At 56.4% G+C, this 16912-nt stretch overlaps 7 protein-coding genes across 7 annotated transcripts; 3 read left to right on the top strand and 4 right to left on the bottom strand.

Annotated features, from left to right (window-relative positions):
* Window positions 1-1803: 1803 nt before the first annotated feature.
* Window positions 1804-2177, bottom strand: CH63R_06582 (Nitrilase/cyanide hydratase and apolipoprotein N-acyltransferase; the record flags this gene model as incomplete). The annotated part of the gene is made up of 2 exons (XM_018301557.1): window positions 1804-1851; window positions 1908-2177. The coding sequence occupies 2 exons, from the start codon at window positions 2175-2177 to the stop codon at window positions 1804-1806; spliced, it is 318 nt and encodes a 105-aa protein (XP_018159407.1).
* Window positions 2178-2357: 180 nt separating this feature from the next.
* CH63R_06581 (Carbon-nitrogen hydrolase) lies at window positions 2358-3076 on the bottom strand (the record flags this gene model as incomplete). The annotated part of the gene is made up of 2 exons (XM_018301556.1): window positions 2358-2746; window positions 2812-3076. The coding sequence occupies 2 exons, from the start codon at window positions 3074-3076 to the stop codon at window positions 2358-2360; spliced, it is 654 nt and encodes a 217-aa protein (XP_018159406.1).
* A 787-nt stretch (window positions 3077-3863) lies between these two features.
* CH63R_06580 (Homoserine O-acetyltransferase) lies at window positions 3864-5230 on the top strand (the record flags this gene model as incomplete). Its single annotated transcript, XM_018301555.1, has 2 exons — window positions 3864-3873; window positions 3924-5230. 2 exons carry the CDS (start codon window positions 3864-3866, stop codon window positions 5228-5230), a joined length of 1317 nt encoding a protein of 438 aa, XP_018159405.1.
* Window positions 5231-6837: 1607 nt separating this feature from the next.
* On the top strand, window positions 6838-9052 carry CH63R_06579 (Aspartokinase; the record flags this gene model as incomplete). Its single annotated transcript, XM_018301554.1, has 3 exons — window positions 6838-8280; window positions 8395-8546; window positions 8659-9052. 3 exons carry the CDS (start codon window positions 6838-6840, stop codon window positions 9050-9052), a joined length of 1989 nt encoding a protein of 662 aa, XP_018159404.1.
* Window positions 9053-9203: 151 nt separating this feature from the next.
* CH63R_06578 (uncharacterized protein) lies at window positions 9204-10191 on the bottom strand (the record flags this gene model as incomplete). The annotated part of the gene is made up of 3 exons (XM_018301553.1): window positions 9204-9339; window positions 9409-9671; window positions 10018-10191. 3 exons carry the CDS (start codon window positions 10189-10191, stop codon window positions 9204-9206), a joined length of 573 nt encoding a protein of 190 aa, XP_018159403.1.
* Window positions 10192-11803: 1612 nt separating this feature from the next.
* CH63R_06577 (uncharacterized protein) lies at window positions 11804-12829 on the top strand (the record flags this gene model as incomplete). Its single annotated transcript, XM_018301552.1, has 1 exon — window positions 11804-12829. One exon carries the CDS (start codon window positions 11804-11806, stop codon window positions 12827-12829), a length of 1026 nt encoding a protein of 341 aa, XP_018159402.1.
* Window positions 12830-13052: 223 nt separating this feature from the next.
* CH63R_06576 (uncharacterized protein) lies at window positions 13053-14447 on the bottom strand (the record flags this gene model as incomplete). The annotated part of the gene is made up of 1 exon (XM_018301551.1): window positions 13053-14447. The coding sequence occupies one exon, from the start codon at window positions 14445-14447 to the stop codon at window positions 13053-13055; it is 1395 nt and encodes a 464-aa protein (XP_018159401.1).
* Window positions 14448-16912: the final 2465 nt, after the last annotated feature.

Genomic DNA, 16912 nt, shown 5'->3' with positions numbered 1-16912 from the left:
ATGTGAGCTCAGGTCAGCTCAGGTTCAGGTCAGCTCAGCTATAGCCGGACAGCTGCGACCGGATGGCAGCTGGAGGGGGGGGGGGGGGGGGGGGGGGTTAGTTTTCTGGCCGGTGTTGTCAGCTGGCGCGCAGAAGCTGTTGCAGATTCTGTAAGGTGGAAGGTGATAATGCAAGCAGGCAGGTGCAGTTGTGGTGTAGACGCAGTACGGATACAGGCAGATGCAGTTGCTGGTGGAAAGTGCCGGAAGAAGTGCAGTTGCGGGCAGGTGCAGGTGCAGGTGCAGGTGCAGGTGCGGCGGAGTGCAGAGTCATTCGTCGAGTTCGTTCTTTCCCTCCTTTCTCAATCGGCGACGGAGGGGCAAAATGCGGCGACCGGGAGGGATTTGTAATGGGGAAGGGAAGGCACAACGCAGGACGGCCGCCGTGGCAGGAGAGGAAAGGCAAGGGCAAGAATGGGTGGGGGTGGGGGTGTGGGTGAGGGTGAGGGAAGCAAAAATGCCCATAGTTTAATCCCTGCCGGCCTGGATCGGCGTCCGGCGCGTCAATTCGAGAGCATTTTCGATTTACCCTTTTCCACTTTTGTTTTTATTTATTTATTTATTTATCAGTCGCTCTACTCTGCACTTGGGTGTACCTGCGCCTTCCAGGGCTGTTGTTTTTATTCGTTCCTTGTCCCTTCGGGAGTTGAAATGGGGAAGGGTGCATCCCCGAGATGGGGTCCAAGCGGATCATGGGTGGGGGAAGCGACTTCAGAGGACAACAGGATTGACCAATCGATTGGCAGAAAGCCTCAACCCCTCCCTACCCCTGTTGATTGCACTGTGTGGTGCACCATTCTGGGGACAGATGCGGTTTTGAACCGGGGTCGAACACAGCAAACTTCAGCGAATCGCACAGTATACAAGAATACCTCTTCTTCCGTGCTCCCTTTTCGATTTCGCAGGTTTCGCCAGTTCCGCTGTCAACTGTCCCTTCAGTAACCAACCAACCAACCGCTTGTTTGGCTGGTGCTTCATATTTTTCATCCAGCCTCATGCCATCGTTTTATCTCAACTCGACTCAGTCTTTTTTGTATTCTCATCTCTCCCAGTCCCTCTAGCTGCGCACAAAACAAACATGGCCTGAAGTTCCTAGCTACCCTTGAGCTCGGATATACGTACATCCCCAGCTCGAGAACCAGCACATCTTGCCTGGGCCTCGCTGCCTCGGACACGACAAGGCTTGCTTTTCGAAGAAGATATAGTTCAAACCTCTTCATCACCAGTAAACATTTTACGCTTGCAGGTGTTTAATTACCTACTCAGGCCTCTTATATGCAGTACAACTTGCCCCGCCGAACCATGTGCTCGACTCTCTCGACAGACTTTGTCGTTTTCACACCGCAGTTCTGCACCATTGGCCCTTGAGCCGACATTGGCCGCTTGGACGCCTTGCTAAGCTTCGCGACCTCCGAACCAGCCAACCAACTAGCTAGCTTCATCGCTTTTCTTCACGATCTCGCACGCCTCGCACGCGGCCTTCGAGTCAGGTCCCAAGAATCACAACGGCACTCCATCCTGGCACCACAGCCCCGCACGCGCCTCGCCCTTCGACTCTATTGTTCCAACTGCCTACGTTGCGCCCGCAGCAGAACGCACACGGAAAGCTCGAGGTACCCCCCGCGGCCGCTGCTTCAATTGGTAAAGGCAACGCTGGTGCCAGGCTTGGTGTTGACTGTCAATGAACTAGACAACCTGTCAGTTTTTGGTCCACGGCATTTCAGGCTTCATGAGCCCCGTCCTCAACCTTGTCACGACGACCACTTACAAGACATCGGGCCGGGAGTAACTGCCGACCGGGTCAAAGTCGAGCTGTCAGACGTTGTTAGTTTAGGCTACTCGACTGGACGCAAGATGGCCTCTCGTACCTTGGACTCGGTGAGGTCTGCCATCCTGAGGTCGGCATAGATGATGGTCTCCTTGTCCCACACGGGCTCGGCGAGGAATGTGCCCAGCGGTCCGACAATGCATGAGCCGCCGTGGTTGACAATGTCATCCGCCTCCCACTGCTCTCCATCCGGTCGCCGGTCCGGGTCTTCGGCCGTGAACGGCGGGTAGTCGGCTGGAAAGTCGGACACTTTGCACACGGAATTAACCGAGACGACGAAGCAGCGTCCCTCCTTGGCAATGTGCTGCATCGACGCTACCCATGACGGCAGGTCATCGGCGTGGGGCGCAAGGTAAATCCTTTATACATCAGTGGCCGACATTCTTCCCAAAACCAAAGCAGCCCCATATCAGCAGTCAACTCACTCGATGCCTTGTTGGTACAACGCCATACGTGCGGCCGGCATGTAGTTCTCCCAACTGTTTCTGCGTCAACTTTGTTGTGCGGCCCTGCGGTGGTTCGGAACAACTGACCAGATCAGACTCCCGACCTTTCCAACATCTGTCTGCAATACTTGGAGGCCGTCGCCGGAGCCTCGTCCCCACACTAGTCGTTCCGCCGCCGTCGGGATCAACTTTTGGTTGTCAGTGCGAGCGCGAACGACGGGCAATGTTGGCGGCATTACCTTGCGGTGTTTGTACACCACTTTTCCCTCGCGGTCGAGAAGCAGGGCCGTGCAGTACAGCGTGCCGCCCGCCTTTTCGATGATGCCGACCTGCAGAAGGATGTTGTTGGCCCTAGCCGTTTCGGACAGCCTGTCGAAAGCAGGCGAGGGTACTTCGACAGCCGAGTCGAAGTACTTGGCGAACCATTTGCGCCCTACGAGAATTAGCTTCTTGAGCACCCACTCAACCACAAGCTGTGATGTTCTGGAGACTACCCACCTCTCGGCTCGCGCGCGCCAATTGTCGTGTCGAAGCTGTATCTCCATGGGTAGGCAGACAAGAACGCTTCTCTGTGTTTTGTTAGCCGCAACCTCAAAAGAGACGCGCCGATGCTGTTTACGCACGGGAACACCACAAGATCCGCCCCGGCGGCTGCAGCCTCCTCTGTCAGCTTGCTCAGCTTCTGCAGACTCTTGTCCAGGTCAAACGAGACAGGAGCTGCTTGCACGGCTGCGACTTTAACAATGGGGCGGTTGGATGTCATTGTGAATATGCGTATTGAAGTTGTAATGAGAATGAACACCACTTCTGCAAACAGCAATGCCTCTTTAAGGAATTTCTCACGACGGCCATAATTCGAGTCATCGGATAGCGACTTATGACTCCCACCCACGAGGCCCAATTGTAGTCGTCGTTGCTCTCGCTGCGTGGTCATAGAATCCTACGCGATCGGTCACACTTGCATTCGCCAGCGGGATGATGCGATAGCGTACCGATTCCGTCCCGTCTGCAGCTTCGGGCGTTGTGGCTCAAATCCCGGACCCTCTTCCAAAGCCCGGCGGTAATGGGTGGGAAGGGCGGGCGGGCGTCTGGCCCCCCTTCAGACCTGCCTTTCCCGAAGAGGCGATAGGTGTATGCGAAATGCTCGACTGTAGATAAGTCTTGGGAATTTTGGTCCAGGGTTACCGAAAGGCAAGCCATGCTGTGATAATAGGGTGTGGGGGTTACTTCAGCTCCACGGGCTGCTCATGATGACCATCGACGTTTTCCTCCCGCCGAAAACGACGACTTGGAAACGAACTTCATGGTTGGATATTCTGGAGCTTTCTAACACTCGGATTCATTCGAACCCATCTTTTTCTTTCTTACCAAATCATTCGACTGCATGAAGGCAGATTGACACTGGAGAGAGATCCATCTGGCTGTTGAGCGATTAGACCTGATCCTCTTTTCCACCAAACGTCAATTCCCTCCCCCACTTCCCGATCTGCTGTGTACAGTTCGGCGTTAGAGAATACTGAACCTTTCTGAACCGTAGATAGATTGTGAAAATGGCTCTTTGTAAGTTAGCATGAGACCAAGTGCGGTGCCTCCTTCTGACCTCTTGATAGTGCTTGATTCTAACCCAAATCCAACCAACTTCTACGCCCGACTCATCCACAACCAACGTTTTGCTTCTATCCCGAGCCTTCAGCTAGAGTCGGGCGAAATACTCTCGAGCTGTCCCGTCGCGTACAAAACCTGGGGAAAGCTCAATGAAGACGGCAACAACGTTCTGGTCATATGCCACGCTTTAACAGGGAGCAGTGATGTTGGCGACTGGTGGAAACCTCTCATCGGACCTGGAAAGGCCTTTGATCCCCGGCATTTCTTCATCTTTTGCGGCAACGTTCTAGGCTCTCCGTATGGCAGTGCATCGCCATTGTCCATCAACCCCGACACTGGTCGACACTACGCGAGCGAGTTTCCCCAGACAACCGTCAGAGACGATGTCAAGGTTCACAAGCTGGTGCTTGACGCCCTCGGTGTCAAGTCGGTTGCTGCCGTCATCGGCGGCTCAATGGGCGGGATGACGACTCTGGAGTGGCCTCTTTGCACGCCCTCTGGATTTGTCCGCAACATCATTCCCATCGCCACAGCTGCCGACCACTCTGCTTGGGGCATATCCTGGGCCGAGACTCAGCGACAGTGCATCTACTCGGACCCCGAGTTCGACGGCGGGTACTACGAGCCGACACCAGAGGGCCAGCCTTCAGCGGGACTGGCTGCTGCGCGCATGATTGCCATGCTGACGTATCGTTCCTGCACAAGCTTCGACAGCCGCTTCGGAAGAAAACCGCCGCGCAGTGTGGCCATACCTCAAGAGCCACCTTTGGACCTGCCGAGAACAGACGTCCCGGCCATGTCAACAGAAAAGCATGGCAGCAACACGGTTGCGCAACGGAGGAGGGACCCGTCCTTCTCCGCCCAGGGATACTTGCACTATCAGGGAGAGAAGTTCATCAGGCGATTCGATGCCAACTGCTATCTGCATATCACCAACAAGATGGACAGCCACGACGTTGCCCACGGCCGAGCACGGAGATCCGACGACGCCGGCCTGGCAGAGGTATTGTCCGGCATGCCTCCAGGGGCACTCGTCATCGGCGTCGAGACGGACGCGCTGTTTCTGCCAGAGCAACAACAGCGCCTCGCCGCACATATTCCGGGTCCATCGTTGTCTGTGCTAAAGTCCTCAGACGGGCACGACGGCTTCTTGCTCGAGTTTGAGCAGCTCGATGCCCTGATCCAGTCCCATCTGCGCTCCCGGTTGCCAGAGCTGTACGCCGTGACGTACCAGCCAGGAGACTCTCAAGACGATGACACGACGACGGCAGGGGCGGACGGTAGCCTTACTGGGGAGCTTGAACACTGGTAGAACTAGACGTGATGATCGTAGGGCCGAGGAATTCAGGATTGAGCACGTTGAACCTTCAAGCGCTTTATTTCGGATAAATGGACCGTCACGTGGCTGCCAGCTAGTCTTGGGTGCTGGGAGGATGGCCATATCACGACTGTTTGGGTTACATAGAAAAGAGGGTTCGATTGTGCCTATGTTTACACTGCTGTGTCGTGGTGGAAAGTCTATCATAGAGATGGTTCCCTTCTTCTCGGCAGGCCAACATTGATTAGTAGTGCCCGGTTGGGCATCAATAACGTCTCGACGCCCATGCTTCTTTGTAAGCAGCCAGAGAGGCTCGATCAAAGGAAGCTCACATTCCGCATGAAGATCGTTGTTGTTGCTTGTCGGATCGGCATGGTTGGCCGAAACTACTCACCTTCGTCTGATCTCTTTTCGCGTTCGACATCCGGGTATTCAAAAACCTACTTCTCGGCATCATAACTTATTTGCCGTTATCCTATACCAACCGAGAGCACAGGACGACAGTAGACCCGTTGCAGCTTTGAGTGAGGTTGCCATATTTCGTCATTGCCTCTATCCCGTTAATCGTGTACTCTGCAGCGTTGTGCTGTGACGAGATGATCCAATTCGGGCTGGACAAGTGGGAGCCAATGTGTCACGCAGGGCGACATATGCCCGGTGTATTTTCTGCCCAAGCATCATGTTGAACCGAACACGACCGGCATACTCCCTTTTGTCCCCCTGCCGCAGGACCAACGGCTTGGGCTTAGACGCAAAAGGTCCCCGAGGAGACGCATCGCCAAAACCCAGCAGCACGCCACACCCCCAACATCAAAACCTAGGCCGGAGGGAGTCCACTCACCACAACTTGTGACGCGGCGCAAGGAACGCCGTTCCGAAACAAATGGACACCCCCCCCCGCCGCCCCTCTTTGTTGTCTCGGGAATTGGAGCTTGAACCTATAGCTCCGTAGCGGGAGTTCGCCGTTCGCTCAAACAGATGGTGAGGGAGTTGGCCTATGCGGCTATGCCCTTCAAATCCCGGCCCGGGATTTGAGTTCGCGATGATGCTGCAGTCGCCGACACCATTGCCGAAAACCCCGTCCAGGCCCGGAACGGAACCGAATGTGTGGGAATGTCCACGTTTTTTCCTCTCTGTTTTCATTTTCCAATGACCGCTGAAAACAAGGGTAGAGGGGGGGGGTGGGTGTTGTTGCGACTTCGCCGACTCCGTCCATCAGCCCTCGAGACCAACTTATACAGACACACACACACACCGATATACACGAACAGACACTCACGCGTACACACACCCTGGTTGAGCCGTCGCCGCAGCCGAGCCATGATTCACCGTTCATTCCACCGAATCCTGGTTTTGCTGACCGAGTCCCCGTAGGCAGAGTCGACGATAAATGGAGTCTAATAAACCAAGTTTGACGAGCGCCCATCACGAATCCAACATTACGGCCCACTCACCGCTATCGTTGCGTCTCCAATCGACTGACTGACTGACTGACTGACTGATTCTCTACGTCGCCAGCGTAGAAACAGGATCGTCACTCCTGTCTGGCCCCTCCCCTTCTCCCCTCCTCCCCCCCAACTCTCCCCGTACCACCGCCCGTCATGGAAGCCGTCGGGGACAACAGGCCCTGGCTTGTGCAGAAGTACGGTGGTACGAGCCTGGGCAAGCTCCTCGACCCGATCTGCAGCAAAATCATACCGTCTCACCTGCGAGACTACAACCTGGTCGTCGTGTGCTCGGCGCTCTCCGGTTCCACAAAGGCCAGCGGCACAACGAGCCTCTTGCTGGAGTGCGTCTCCCACGCCGAGGCCGGCCTCTCGGCCCAGACGCAGCTGAACAGGAACATCGACGCCATACGGGACACGCACGTCCGGCTGCTTGAAAAGCACCTGGTCAACTCCAACGGCACGAGGAGCGACCTCTGCCGCGACATCTTCGACACCACCAAGGCGGTCATCTTCAAGGAGTGCGAGAGCCTCCGCGGCTTCCTGCTCGCCGCCCAGATCATCGGGGAGCTGTCGCCCCGCGCCCGGGACCGCGTCATCTCCCTGGGCGAGAAGCTGGCCTGCCGTGTCGTCGCGGCCCTTCTCAGCAGCAAAGATGTCCACGCCGAAACCGTGGTGCTCGAGGACGTCATCGAGACCGTCTTCGGCAGCAGCGTCTTCGATCAGAAGGCGGCGCTGGGCAGCCTCGGCCCGCGGTTCTACCACCTCGTCGCGGACGAGATCGCCAAGAGGATACGGGGGTGCGGCGACTGCGTCCCCGTCGTGACGGGCTTCTTCGGCATCATGCCGGACTCGCTGCTGAAGAACGTCGGCCGCGGGTACTCGGACCTCTGCGCCGCCATGTGCGCCGTCGGCACGGGAGCCGTCGAGCTGCAGGTCTGGAAGGAGGTGGACGGCATCTTCACGGCGGACCCGAGAAAGGTGCCCTCGGCGAGGCTGCTGTCGACCGTCACGCCCGAGGAGGCGACGGAGCTGACGTACTACGGCAGCGAGGTCATCCACCCGCTGACCATGGACCAGATTCGGTGCGCCAACATCCCGCTGCGGCTCAAGAACGTCTTCAACCCGACGGGCCGCGGCACCATCATCTACCCGACGCCGCGGACGACGCCGCAGACGACGCCGCCCCTGACGCCCCGGAAGGCCCTGATGACGCCTCCGATATCGACGACGGAGGAGGAGAAGAGGGACGAGAAGGTCGTCGACGTCGACGTCGACGTCAAGCCGGAGCCGAGGTCGGCGACGCTGCCGACCATCGACTTTATGCTGGGCAACGGATACCACGGCGAGAGACAGGAGCGGCGGCGGCCGACGGCCGTCACGGCCAAGGACGACATCCTGCTCGTCAACGTGGCGTGCAACAGGAACACCAAGTCGCAGGGGTTCCTCTCGGGCGTCTTCGACCGCCTCGAGGACGTGGGGTTCAAGGCGGACCTCGTGACGACGAGCGAGCGGAGCGTGAGCCTGGCGTGCCAGCTCGCCGAGGACGGGCCGTCCCTGCACCAGAGATTGAGGGCCGAGCTGGAGAAATTTGGAAAAGTGAGTGTTTGTGGGAGAGGGAGAGGGAGAGGGGTGTAATCGGCTCCTCTTGTCAGCTTTTTTTCTTTTGCTTTTCCCGAAAGCTTTTGTTTTGCTGACGTCGGTTCGGAATAGGTCATCATCACGGAGAACATGTCCATCGTGACCGTCGTCGGGCACAAGATGCGCAACATGGTCGGCGTGTCGGCCGAGATCATGGCGGCGCTGGCGTCGGCCAAGATCAACATCTTCATGGTGAGCCAGGGGGCGAGCGAAATCAATGTCTCGTAAGTCGGGGGGTCCTTTTTTGTTTTCTCTTCCTTTAGTCTCTTCCACTGCCCCTCCATCTCTTGATTTGGACGACGAGGAAAACCCACCGACTTACTGACCATCGCCAAGGCTCGTCGTTCGCGCCGAGGACGCCGTGCTGGCGCTCAACATGATCCACAGCAAGGTCCTGCGCATCCCGACGCACTGGGAGCAGGAGAACAACTTCATCAAAGGTGCGGAGGCCCGTCGACGGCGGCGGCGGCGGCATCCCACCGCCGCTCCAGAACTGCTACTCGATCCCCCTCTTCCTCCTCCACATCGTCCTCCTCCTCCTCCGGAGAAACACGCATCGTGGTACCGGCCGCCGCTTACACATGCTCCCAGGTCCGTGGCTCTACTGATACGGCGAAAGAGGGCCGCTCACGACGACGGCGGCGCGTACGGCGTGGGCGGGCCTGGGCCCCTGCAGGATGGCGTGTATGGGTCTACCGAAGGGTGGGCGAAGAGGAAGAGAGAGGTTTAAGGCGGGAGCGGGCTAGATGGAGAATACAAAGCTGAGACGGTTGAGGGCATCTGGGGGGAGCATGTTCAGAAAGCGGAGGAGAGAATGGTGTGGTGTTTGCCCTCTTTAATTATCGAGATATCACTGGGCAGATGCGCTTTTTGGGCCGACGTTATCGCACAGGAAGAAGTATCAAAAGCAGTCTAAGACGACCAGCTTGGTTCAAGATGAGTTGGTGAAATACGAAAAAATCCCATTGTCCGCTTAGTTCTCCGTGCTTGTTCTCGGGGGATGAGGCGGCACCCGAGCTGGGAGTGTTTAGAAGTCTACTATGGCTCTTTTCCTCTGGGAGTCATCACCTACATCTGTTAGCATACGCATTAAGAAGGAACACAGTAACAACAAATGTTTTTAGAACCGTTTTAGCAAAAAATAAATCCTTCTTGTTAAATGTCGTGTTGCTTGAGGACGTCCCAGCTTCCTCCCCGTCCGCACAAGATGTCTCCATGGCCCTTGCTTTCGCCTCCTGCAGGGCCGGCGGCGTGCCAGAGTCGTATATGTCGACGAACACAGGCGCCTCCTTCAGGATGCAGACCGACTTGGCGTCAATGAAGGAGCCCCTGGCCGGCGGCCTCGCGATCTAGAGGGTACAGCAAGGGTCGACCGGCACAGTGTAGGTACGGCGCACGTTCGACGTATGCGCCCTGAATGCCCTTGTGACAGGGAAATAGGCAGGCCGACCTGGACACCGGGCATTGAGGGGTGCGTGGCTGGGTGTTTGGGAGTGAACTTGAGCAAGTGCCGACAGGATCGCCTGTGGCGCTCGGCAATGGGCTTTGTTTAGTGGAATCTGATCTGGTCCGCCTTTGCGTTCTTGAAGGGGCTAGATTGCTCACTTAGGGGTTGGTTTATGAGAGTGATGATGCCAGAAGGGAGATGAGGGGGTATAAAGGAGGGAGAGGAGATAAGAGCGGGCGTTGACGCACCATGAAGACCTCGATGAGGCCGTCGGGCGACAGGACCCAAGACATGATGACCAGCGGATGGACATAGATGATGGCATTGAGGACGGGACCGGACCGGCAGGAAGGGTTGTCTCTGTGCACAAACATGATCTTGCCCGTCAAGCCCCGTTCCCCAAACTCGTCCTGTCTGTTCATTGCTGCAAGAGCGTTGTCAACGGCAAGGAGCCCCAGTATATACAAGGACTTGGAGGTCGTCTGGTGGTGATGTGAATCATGGCACGAGGATCTCGGCTGCCAAAGGTTCTCTCTCTCTCTCTCTCTCTCTCTTTCTCTCCCCATTCCTGGCGCAATGAAGGGTTGTTTCTGCAATTGAGAGGAGATATTATCCAATACTGAAGTTGTCCTTTTTGGCTAATGCAATGGCACCTGTGCCTCTCCAACCTTTGCAGTTGAAGACATCGCCAATGGAGCATAACTCAAGCCAATAGTTCTGCAATGTTGCGTTAGTTGACTTAAAACACAATCACACAGTGTTTGTTGATGCGGGACTAATGAAGAGCGGTTGCAGAACCATACCCCCCATTATGTATGTACTAGTTGCCTACCTACTCTATGTAGCACTTCTTGGTGATCCTATGGGCGCTTGGAGTGGTTCGCTTGGAGTGGTTCGCGTGACATGAGATGTCCTGGTCGCCTTTCTGTCCTTCACTGCGTTTTTAACCCCCCCACAGGCTTTAGGCCTTTTTCTCCTTTAAGTACTCGTCGCTTATTTACTCTATGTGGCACTTTTTGCTGATCTTACGAGCGCCTGGAGCGTTGCGCATGAGATGAAAGAAGCCAATGGGGGTTCAGATGGGGAAGGGGGTGGGGGGCCAACTCTCCACTGCATTTTTAACCCCCCTACAGGCCTTGGGCCTTTTTCTCTTGTATGCCATCTCAACACGGCCGTTCGGCGAAACCCCGAGAAAGAAATCCAACAAGTCTGAAGACAATGAAAGCAGAGCCAAATCCTGCAACACTTCTGGCGCCGACAAGCACAGGAAGGTACTGTGCACTTTCTAGCTGCTAGACGCGTCACAAGCTCGCGTTCCAACGACCACAGTGGCGAGAAATACGGCACAAGGAGGGATTCTGGCCCTTGAAGTACGCTGACTGTTCTCCTACCTGACAGCTCGGGTTCAAGCGTGGCTCAATCAAGGGTTGTTGGACACACAGCATCTGGGATCCCAAGAACCAACATGACATCCCTCTGTAGGTTGTTCGAACACCTGGTGCTTTGCGTCAGTTCTTTCTGTATTACATGCAAGCATAAACATTGGCAAAGTGGCATGAACCAGCACTTCATAGCCCATCGCGATAGTCTTGACCCGTCGGCCTGTTTCCGGCCCCCAGAATCCCAGTGACTATGGACGGTGTACCGACTGTTCGTGAACAAAGACATGAGAACAAGCCGGGATGGATCGCCACAACTTCCTTGTCCGCAAAACAGCCCTCTTCAGTCGCCGCCGGAGAAGCTCTTTCAGCCTTTGATCCGTCCTTTTTCGAGAACAATGCATTGACTGCCTCGATCCCTTCAGCGGTTGCCAAATTTCCCGCCTGATTTGTCTCTGTTCACAGTCCATACTCTCGTCGAGTGATATATACCATCACCCCCCGAGTCTCGAATCAGCAACACCAAAAACGCCCAGACTGAGACCACCCAGGAAGAACGACCCTGGCCAGCCTCTCTGAATAACTAATCGGTAAGGAATCCCTAGAGACTTCAAGAAACCCCATCAACATGTGCTACAGAGTCCACACCCACACCATGTCGTGCGACGTCCGCCCCGTCATCACCTCGACCAAGACGCTCTATGCCAACCCCTACGAAGCCACCCCGTCTTGCCCATGCAACCCGTCCTCCCGCGGCCACCATCATCTCACCTCGTCCTCCAGGCTCTGCCCCTCTCATGGCTGCTGCAGCCTCGACGTCGCAATTTACCGCTGTCCGCGTAAATGTCGGAGGCCAACAGATTACCACCGGTACGTCTGCAAGCACGACCCCGAGCCCCAGAGTCCTTCATCTTCGCGCTCGCGTCGCCGCTCCGTGTCACGTTCTCGCTCCTCCTACTCCTATCCGAACCGGCACCCTTCCAAGGCGCCGTCCGACCACTTCAAAGATACGGTCCACATGCCGTGGCGCAGCCTTCGCACCTTCGACCGGAAACCAGATTTCCACGCAGCCGAGTCCTCCGACTTCCGCTTTGCCGTCTCCGAGCTCCTTGACATCGGGCGTATCCTCCTGCACGCCGAGTCAGAGCTCGAGAAGGCCGGCCTCAGAATCAAGAGAGAGCGGACCCGGCACCAGCGCTCCCACGGCGCGGCATGCGAGCGCGTGCTCCGAGAGTGGGAGTGCAGCTGGACGCGTCGCATCGAGGAGATGGTTGTTGACATTGACGATCTGAAGCTCAGCACCGAGGTCCTGGCGGATTGCTGGATCAAGTACGTGGGCCTGCTCCGCAAGTACGAGCTGCTGGGGCAGCGGAGGGTCGGCGGCATCGTCGAGGGTCGGGGGCGACGCAGGCGTCGGAGTGAGAACAGCTCAGAGGAGGCTCGAAAGAACGAAACCGATAAGCCGTGGAGATACTTTCGCCGCGAGAGCTGGGATCGGGTAGACCGTCGTCGCGGGGGGCGTCCGAAGGTGACGCGTGGCCACGAGCGCGGCGCTGAACACGAACCGGTACGGAGGCGAGAGAGACGTCAGTCGGTTCGTTTTGTCGACGAGGTTGAGCGACAACGAAACCGCCGCGGGCCGTCCGATGATAAGGGGCACCGAAGTTGGTGGAAATTCTAGGCAAGTGAGTCCCATTCCCTTCCGCTCGGAACACGGGTAGGCCGCTGTTCACTTTGTGGTGGCTGAACACAGGCGTCGGCTGCGATAGATGGTATATTGTATTAGACTAAGTTCGTGTAACATGTTCCATAATTGATAAGAACTTTTCGAGATTCCTGCCTCGACTGCGCCTTTGCTCCAGACGAGCTTGGCGACCGTGGAAATCCGTATCTTGTGAGAGTGTCTAGTAGACGAGCTTGAAACTAATATCAGAAGCGCAGGACGTAAGAGCCTCTGGAATCGGAAATGGGTCGTAAAAAGGGTTAGGCCGGAAGGTAATCTCTTTCAGATTGGGCAATATGTCTTTAGTCTCGAAGACGAGCTTGTGCAAAGTATCTTGCAGGCCCCGTTCGTACTTGGAGCGCTCCTTGCGCGAAAGCTGGTCAACCTCCACGTCATGCCAGAGTTCAGCCAGATCGAGGATCTCCAACGACAACGGAAGGCGGTGACGGATGTCGATAGTTTCCACGCTCTGGGGTTTGCCGTACAAAATGCCAATATCAATCTTGACATTGCGCAGGGCCGTCATCTTGGGCAGGCAGGTGAGGGTGCCGTCTCCGCCAATATGCTGAGAAAAATTGCCGGCCAGGATGCCCTCGAACGAGAAGGTTTCAAGAGTTTCGGAAACAAGAGACAGTGCCGTGTTGAGGTTGTGTACACCGTCGGCGGCCTGCTCGGCAACACCAGAGGGACCCATTTCGAGACGCTTCAGGTTGGGGCAGAGGGCGCAGATGGCATGCCAGCCTTGGCCCCACATGCTACTGCGGACAAGACGAATCTCCTCAACGTTCTTCCAACTGCCATCGTCGCCCCAGCCGTCGCCAGGCTCGAGGACGGCGGGCCGGAAAACAGCGGAGCCGAGCTCGACGGAGCGTAAATTGGGCAGCCGCAGGAGGCACGGCAGTTCACGACGGGGCCAGAAGCTCGCTCCAGGGAAGTCGGGCATGGGCTCGAGCATGACGCGAGTGAGGGAACCCAAGACGCGGGGGGAGCCTTCGGCGGGTTCGATGTCGGGCGTGAGGATGGCCTTGAGCTTCTGATACTCCCCGGCGGCGAAGGGCATGCGCATGTGCAGGGTACGCAGGTTCGGTGAAGAGTAGAGAACGAGAGCAAAGACGATCTGGGCGAATTCGAGCTCCGTCTTGGCGTCACGCACTGCAGTCTTGATGCGATCTGGGAAGCGCGGCGAGGCATCTACCAGGCGGCGCCATTGGGTGCGCTTATAGGGGCAGAGAACGTCGGTGGGATAGTGATCTGTGCCCAGACAAGAGACGTAGGAAAGGATGCGCATGTTCTCGCCCAACTCAGGACGCTCAAGCAGAGTCTGGAGCAGTGATTGAAGCCGGGTCTGGCCCCAGAGATAGACGGTCTGGTACAGATGGGGGATGGCCAGATCGGACAAGCGACGACATACAAAGGCGAGTCGGTAAAGGGCGACGCGGTTTGTGACGACGACGCCATCTGGGTCGGTGTAGGCCTGGAACGGGATATCGAGGCCATCGAGCGGCGGCGTCAGATGGCCCACGATCTGGAGGAGAACCTCGTCGGGGAGGGATAGCAGCAATGACGTTGAAGCCATGGTGGGCAGGCAAAGAGCGGCGTTGGAGAGATTAAGAGCGTTGTCAAAGTGAAAGGGAGAGAGAGAGGCGCGACGGTGAGATATTAGATCTTGATTAGGAGGGGGGAGGATGTACGCGAGGTGAGACAGCGTTTGAGCTTTGAGTCCGACGCTGGCGAGTCGCGAGAGGGTTGAACGAGAACGAAGGAACAGATGTATGCCCAGGCGTGTCTTACCCAACGAGCAGCTCGCGGGGGGGGAGGCCGAGCAAGGGCGCGATGCGAGATGGCGACCTTATGTAAAGCAGTCAGAGAACTTGGCAGAGCTACACCGACACGGCAACACAAGTCAGCAAGGCCGGACGGGGAAGAGGTGCAGGGTTAGACGAGGGAGAGGGGGAAGTGAGAAGCCCAGCATGGAGAGGAATTTAGATGGGACGGGCCCGCCGCGGCGTAGCAACATTCCCCCAGGTTTTCCTTTCTTTTTTCTCCTCTCTTGTTTTTGCTCCGATGCACACTCCACCACGAGTCCACCGCAGTCTCAAGGACTCCCACGCTTCAGGAGTGTCCGACAACGAACGGCCCCCCTTTTTGGCCTTTTTGGGGCGATCCAAATGCAGATAAGGGGGTTTGTGGTTCTGCAGTTGATGGATGCGGATGCGAATGCGGATAGGGTTTGGTCGTCGTGTATGAGCGCGGGTGCGATTCCTTCGTACCTAAATGCTGAGGTGCCTTGGTCAATGATGGCTTGATGACTTGCCAAGCGGGCCAGGCGTGGGCTTGTCTGCCCCTTTCAGGTCCGTGTCCGTTGCCAATTAGAGAGACATGCTCCCAGCGGGAGGACGCACAGCGATGCATGTGTTGGCTGAAGTGTAAACACTTGTTGGGTAACAGCAAGAAGGAAGAATGACGTTGTCGAGGCTACAGCAGCCCCTCGGCTGCCACAAGTTGACAAGCCATCATGTGTCTTGGCATCGACTTTTGCGCGCAACGCATTGCCAAGCCCGCGTTTGTGAACGAGCTGATCGATGGGGACTAATCCGACGGGAACAAGCGACCTGGCCTGGTGCTTGTGGACGACGAAGACTGACTGTTGACTGGCGAGGAGGTGGGGGGAACGAGAAACAGCGCAGTGCCGGAGGTTGGGATGGACAGATGAACGGGCGAATCCGAGGTGCAGTCGTGGGATGGGATTTGCGATTTGGTCATGGCTATTGCGAGGATGACGATGGACGAGGGCGAGGACGAAGACCAGAGACTCACCCAAAGTCCCAAAGAGATGGAATAGGTAGTGGAACGCATGTGGATACCGGCTGCTGCAGTCCACTTTCGCAGGGCTGCCGGCCACTATTGGTTAAAGTCGGAGTTCCCAGACTCGAGAAGGCACTTCGCCGCCGTCTCCTTCCTTATCCGTGTCTCTGGCCAAAAGCTTTACGTTCGTTCTTTCCCTTCTGCGATGCCCGCCAGTTTGCACATGTGACACCGATCTGTACAGTACCTAGAGCACGTAAATTATCTACCTAGGTAGGTGGGTAGATAAGCAGGGAGGAACCGGAGTACCTTGGCATCTGGGTAGATAGGTATCTGAGGCTGCGTTCTACTTCTTCTCTCCCCCCCCCCCGAATGAACAGAGGTCAAAGTACAGACTATTATCACCTGTCCAAACTCCACCGTAGAAAGTCGACAGGGACAGCTTGCCACATGACTACGGTAAATCGAGACGCTCACGCAAAAAAAAACCTTTCGACAGCATGGGTGATCTGATTACTGGAAATGATCCAATTTATCACGCTATGGCAGATCCAGATCGGCGTGTTTGTTTGCAATCTGCCTGGGTTATGCATGTTTCCTGCCTCACTTTTCATCTCTCGAGTTTATCCTTCCCAACCCTCCTCCTCTCAACTTCAATGCGACACCGATAATGCCTTGTCGTTTTTGTTTGCTTGCCTGACTGACCATTGATTAGAACAGCTTCCCTGGACCCTCTGCTCGCATGCCTCGACCAAGATACTCGATCTTGACCGAAGACCGTTGCGCCCATAACGACGTTCTGCATTCGTCTGACACACACACATTCCAACCAATCAACAGGAACGACAACGGCCCTTGATACCCTGATCCCCCCGACCCGAGAGATCACACCACTTTCGCGGGCTCTTTCGGATTCTTGTCGACAGGGACCCCATGCATAAAACATCGCCGACACTCAAACCCTTGTTCGGGGTCGACCCCGTTGCCCGTTACTCCGCCGTTCTGGATCACCGCTTCACTGCCCAACACCGCCCGTGACCCACGTCCCTCATTCCCGCCCCAACAACGCGTCGTGATTCTCCCGCCGCGAAGCATCAGCCGACCTGCCAACTAGATTCGAAGTTTGTCTCGAATTCATGCGCTGCAGCCCATGAGCCGCTTTGAAACCGATGCCAACTACTTCCTCAACATACGCTATAATGAAGCTATCGAAAATGTCAAATCCTACATTTACAT

Source organism: Colletotrichum higginsianum, chromosome 4 (genome assembly GCF_001672515.1).
Source record: "Colletotrichum higginsianum IMI 349063 chromosome 4, whole genome shotgun sequence".
In the NCBI taxonomy this organism is placed as follows: Eukaryota; Fungi; Ascomycota; class Sordariomycetes; order Glomerellales; family Glomerellaceae; genus Colletotrichum; species Colletotrichum higginsianum.
Note: the sequence above shows the minus strand (reverse complement) of the source record. Positions and strands in the feature narration are given on the sequence as shown.